Below are 5,629 nucleotides of genomic sequence, written 5' to 3' on the forward strand. Positions count from 1 at the left end.
GCATTGGGTCGAGAGTATAGCGGTGTGCCACCGCTTAGCTTTCCTCGAGGAGTAATTCTAAAAGCTCAAGGTCTCTTGGGGGGACTCCTCTTCAAGGCCCTTCCTACGCCGAGCTGAAGGCCTATCTGGAGAAGACCAACAAACTGCTGGTGGCTGAGCGGCACAGATCCTCGGGCTTGCAGACCATGGTGGACCGACTTGAGACCCAAGTCAAAACATATGACAAGAATATCACATTGGCCACCAACAGGAAGAATCATGCCATCACCGACCTGGAGGCGAAGAATGCTGAGGCTCGGGCGCTTGAGGTGAAAATCAACGAATTGACCGAACTGCTGACCACTGAGAAGGACGGACGCTCGGCGGAGGTGGCCACTCTTCAGAGTGATCTGAAGACCCTTCAAGACGCATTAGAGGCCTCCCGAGCTGCCTTTAAAGAATATCAAGACTCTGAGCCGAGCCGGGTTGCTATCATGCAGCAGAACTATATCCGCTCAGAGAAGTTTGTGGAGAAAACCTACGATCGGCCCGTCTACGCATTTGATTTGGCCATTACTGCCACGGCCGACTACCTGAAGACTAAGGGTCGGCTTCCTGAGAACTTCACTATTCCCGTCCGGGATCACGCTGATCTTCTAACCACGATTCCGGATGAAGTTTTTAATTATCTAGAGTGAAGTCGTGGCTCATGTATTGGCCGTTCGACCTATCTTGTTTTGTACGTTCGCCTTTTTTTGGCTTAATGAACTTTCCTTATTGCTCTTCTGCTGTGTGTATCTGTGCGGGTTACTCGCTCCTTTGATCTTCACCAAATTCGTGGGAACATCTTTCGATTTTCGAACTGCCGCTCGGCAATCGAGTACTTGAGTCTTGTTAAGCTTAAGCGATGCCTTGGCCGAATCATTACAGAGGCTGATCGGAGACAAGCCAACTTTTTAATAACCGCCCGTTCAATTCTGGATTTAACATCGCCGCTCGACGGTCTTCGGGCCGGGGGGTTTATAGTCGCCAGTCCGACTCTGGGATTTAACGTCTCCGCTCGACGGTCTTCGGGCCGAGGGATTTATAGTCGCCGGTCCGACTCTGGGATTTAACGTCGCCGCTCGACGGTCTTAAGGCCGGGGGTTTTTATAGTTGCAGGTCCGATTCTGAGATTTAATGTCGCCGCTTGACGGTCTTCGGGCCGGGGGTTTTTATAGTCGCCGGTCCGACTCTAGGATTTAACGTTGCCGCTCGACGGTCTTCGGGTCGGGGGGTTTATGAGCCTTGGTGTACCTCTTGCAGAATATAGTCCACATCCTCCAGGCCAACGCATTTAAGCAGAGGCCTAGAGAACGCATTTTTGTAGAGTTGGTCGCCGATGAGGACGAACCGACCAGCTCTCCTTCTGAGCATATACGCCTCCGACTGATCGGACGGCGTTGCTCCTGACTTCAGAAACTCTGTTATAGCCATCCGCCAGTCATTTGGAAATGTGAGTCCCTCCATCCGGTTGATGTGGGCGACCAGAGACACCTGCTCGACTGGCTGCTCGATGACGATCGGTGATATCGAGCTGGCTAGCTTAGCCAGTTCATCTGCGGTCTGATTCTCCACGTGGGGGATCTTTTGTATCACCACCTCTAGGAAACCGACCTTCAGTTTGGCGAAGGCTTCCACATAAAGTTTGAGCCTGACGTTGCTTATCTCAAATGCTCCCGAAAGTTGTTGAGCAACCAACTGTGAATCTGAATGAATCAAAACATTGCTAGCTCCCACATGCCGAGCGGCCTGCAACCCTGCTATCAGCACTTCATACTCTGCTTCATTGTTGGTTGCCCGATAGTTCAGCCGTATGGAGAGGTGCATTCGTTCTCCGTGGGGGGAAACCAGCAACACGCCAACCCCACTTCCTTGCCGAGTGGACGATCCATCTACGTACACCTTCCAGGTGGCTTCGTGCTCGGGATTTTTTACCTCCGTGACGAAGTCTGCCAATGACTGCGCCTTAATTGCCGTTCGAGGCTGGTACTGTATATCGAATTCACTAAGCTCGGTTGTCCATTTGATAAGTCGTTCGGACGCCTCTGGGTTGAGGAGGACTCTCCCTAGAGGACTGTTCGTCATAACGATTATTGTATGTGCCAAGAAGTAAGGTCGGAGCCTCCGAGCGGCAAGGACTAACGCGAATACAAGCTTCTCAAGATCAGTGTAGCGGGATTCGACATCCTTCAGAATGTGACTTAGAAAATACACCGGCTGTTCTTCACCGTCCGACCGTACCAATGCCGAGCCAACAGCATGCTCGGTTGATGATAAATAGACGCGGAGTGGCTCGCCGATAATTGGCTTGGCTAATACAAGCAGAGAGTTCAGATAAACCTTCAAAGCTTTGAACGCCCGGTCACATTCGTCATCCCACTAGAACTTGGTAGCTCGACGCAAAATCTTGAAGAAGGGCAATGCTCGGTCGACCGTCCGGGAGATGAATCGCGATAATGCTGTTATCCGACCGGTAAGGCGCTGAACTTCCTTAAGATTTCTGGGTGGCGGCATATCTTGCAATGCCTTCACCTTGCTAGGGTTCGCCTCGATGCCACGCTCGATAACGATGTATCCCAGGAAGCGTCCACCTTTGGCTCCGAACATACACTTCTGGAGGTTCAACTTGACTTCGTACGCTCTCAGCGTCCGGAAGGTTTCTTCTATATCTGCGCACAGATCGGCCGCTCGAAGTGATTTAATGAGTATGCCATCTATGTATACCTCTAAGTTCCGCCTGATCTGCATTCGGAACACCTTGTTCATGAGCCGTTGGTACATAGCTCCGGCATTCTTTAGTCCGAATGGCATCATGTTGTAGCAGTAGATGTCGTCCGTCGTGATAAAACTGACTTTCTCTTGGTCTTCCTGGGCAAGCGGCACTTGGTGATAACCCTGATAAGCATTCAGCATGCATATCAGTTCACACCCGGCGGTTGAGTCCACCATTTGGTCAATTCGGGGCAGCGGGTAAAAATCCTTTGGGCACGCCTTGTTCAAGTCACGGAAGTCAATGCAGACTCTCCATTTGTTGCCGGGCTTGGAGACTAGCACCACATTTGCGAGCCAGCTTGGGAACTGTACCTCGCATATGTGGTCGGTCTCCAGGAGCTTCTCGACTTCCGGCCGTATGATGACGTTCTGCTTGGCACTATAGTCCCGCTTCCTTTGCTTGACAGGACGAGCGTCCGGCCGGACGTGTAGCTCGTGTTGCGCGACGCTTGGCGAGATTCCTGGTAGCTCGTGTGTTGACCACGCGAAGACGTCGTGGTTTTGTTGGAGACATCTGATCAACTTCTCCTTCTGGCTTACCTCCAGGTCAGAGGCTACGAACGTCGTGGCCTCCGATCGGGTCGGGTGGATCTGTACCTCCTCCTTTTCTTCATAAACAAAAGTAGGCAGCTTTTCGATTATAGCATTTACCTCGATACAGGGGGCCTTCCGAGCGGACCTCGACTCGGCTCGCACCATCTCCACATAGCAACGCCGTGCTGCCAACTGATCGCCTCTAACTTCTCCCACTTGGTTTTCCACGGGGAACTGATCTTCTGATGGAAAGTTGAGACGACAGCCCGGAACTCGTTGAGGGTCGGTCGACCCAAAATGACATTGTACGCCGAGGGAGCGTCCACAATGATGAAGTTAGCAGTCCGTGTCCTCCTGAGCGGCTCTTCCTCGAGCGAAATGGCCAACTTCGTTTGACCGACTGGTTGAACCTCGTTACCTGTGAATTCGAACAAGGGAGTGGTCATTGGTAGCAGCTCCGCCCTGTCGATCTGGAGCTGGTCGAACGCCTTCTTGAAGATGATGTTGACCGAACTCCCTGTGTCAATAAAGATGTGATGAACAGTATAGTTTGCTATTACCGCTCGGATGATGAGAGCGTCATCGTGCGACACTTCCACTCCCTCGAGGTCGCTAGGACCAAAGCTGATCGTCAGTCCGTTCGCCTTCTCTTGGCTGCATCCTACAGCATGGATTTCCAATCGTCAGGCGTACGACTTGCAAGCTCGGTTGGAGTCACCACATGTTGGTCCACCAGCGATGATATTGATTTCCCCCCGAGCGGTATTACTTCTATTTTTTTCCTCCCGAGCAGACGGTCTGGCCTGCTCATGGGAGACTCGAGGGTTGGCCCTTGGCTGGTGATGTTGCTGCTGATGGTGGTGCCGCTCGGGTGAACGCCTAACTATTCGTCGCTCGGTGTGCTGATGATGAGCTCGTCTGTCTAGTGAAGGTGATCGGCGGCGATAGTTCCTTGGCTCAGGTTGGTTAACCGGGGGGAGACTTCGGCAGTCCCGAGTGTTATGAGTGGTTGATTGATGGATTTTGCAAAACATGGGTGTCCATACCTTGCCTTTTTGTCGAGACCGCTCGGCCGCAATGTGCTGAACGACGGGCGACCTGGAATCTTGAGGTGGCCTCATCCCCTCGGCACATGGTCCTCTCGGCGGTTGCTGGTTGGTGTGTGTTCTCCGTTAAGTTTGGGTTGGGGGCTCGCTTGGCGCTTCCTTCTTTCGGGCCGCTTGCGCTTCCTCAACGTTAATATACTCACTTGCTTTTTTCAGCATGTGGTCGTAATTGAGAGGCGGCTTCTTGATGAGCGAGAGAAAGAAGTACCCATCGACTAAGCCTTGTGTACAAGCATGCATCATTGTCTCAGACTAGACCGCGAGGATGCCCATAGCTGCTTGGTTGAAGCGCTGGATGTAGGCTCGGAGAGTTTCTCTTGGCCCTTGCTTCATGGAAAAGAGGCTGACTCTAGTCTTCTGATAGCGTCGGCTGCTGGCAAAGTGATGGAGGAATGCCGTTTGGAAGTCACTGAAGTTCTTAATTGATCCGTCCGACAACCTCCGGAACTAGCATTGTGCCGAACCGGACAATGTAGTGAGGAAGACTCTGCATTTGACTCCGTAGGTGTATTGATGAAGAGTAGCAGCATTATCGAACTTACCGAGATGGTCGTCCGGATCGGTTGCACCACTATACTCTCTGATCGATATTGGAGCGTAATGCTTTGGGAGAGGGTCTTGCAAGATCGCCTCAGAGAACTGACGATTGACCCGCTCGGGGGATGGCTCTGCACGCGGCGCTTTCCCCTTTCTGGCGTCCCGCACGGGTGCTTCATCGGATGATCCCTGGTTGGCTAGGGCCAGCTCCGACGGAGTCTGGAACAGTGCCCAATGGAATGGAATAGGGGCGGGAGGCGCGTCTCTTGGTGTGCCGGTCTGCCCCTTGTTGTGAGCCCAGGTAGAGTATTGTTTCGGTCGGTCCTCCATTACCGCTCGGCCTCCAGAAACCAAGGCGGCCTGCTGTGCTATCCTCTCGGCTTGGGCCTTCTGTTGTTGCTCGACCATCTTTGCGGCTCGCGCTTGGATGAGTGCGTCGAGCTTCTCGGGAGAGAGTGTTACTATGAGTTGGCGTCCAGCTTCTTCCATCTTCTCGGCTCGGATTCAGGTGCGTTCCCACAAACGGTGCCAATTTGATCCTGTCCGTGCGCTGAGTCGATGAAAGCTGGGGACGTGGCGCTCTCTGCTGCCTTCGGGTGATCTCCACGCTGACGTGGACCTCCGGTGAACCTGCAGCAAAGCCGGGCCGGGAAGGGGTT

At 52.9% G+C, this 5,629-nt stretch overlaps 1 protein-coding gene across 1 annotated transcript; it reads right to left on the bottom strand.

Moving 5' to 3' along the window:
* Positions 1–1,257: 1,257 nt before the first annotated feature.
* Positions 1,258–5,378, bottom strand: LOC122048857. The gene is made up of 5 exons (XM_042610373.1): positions 4,976–5,378; positions 3,888–3,988; positions 2,493–2,889; positions 1,792–2,333; positions 1,258–1,719 (listed from the first exon to the last, which is right to left on the bottom strand). Exons 1-5 carry the CDS (start codon positions 5,376–5,378, stop codon positions 1,258–1,260), a joined length of 1,905 nt encoding a protein of 634 aa, XP_042466307.1.
* Positions 5,379–5,629: the final 251 nt, after the last annotated feature.

The sequence above is a fragment of the Zingiber officinale genome, chromosome 2B, assembly GCF_018446385.1.
Source record: "Zingiber officinale cultivar Zhangliang chromosome 2B, Zo_v1.1, whole genome shotgun sequence".
Lineage (NCBI taxonomy): Eukaryota > Viridiplantae > Streptophyta > Magnoliopsida > Zingiberales > Zingiberaceae > Zingiber > Zingiber officinale.

Coding starts and splice junctions, on each gene's coding strand:
- LOC122048857 (XM_042610373.1), bottom strand. CDS start 5,378: ATGGTCGAGCAACAACAGAAGGCCCAAGCCGAGAGGATAGCACAGCAG. Junction 3,989..4,975: donor CGATCCGGACGACCATCTCG/GTAAGTTCGATA, acceptor TCCATGCTGTAG/GATGCAGCCAAGAGAAGGCG. Junction 2,334..2,492: donor GGAAGTTCAGCGCCTTACCG/GTCGGATAACAG, acceptor TGCTTGTATTAG/CCAAGCCAATTATCGGCGAG.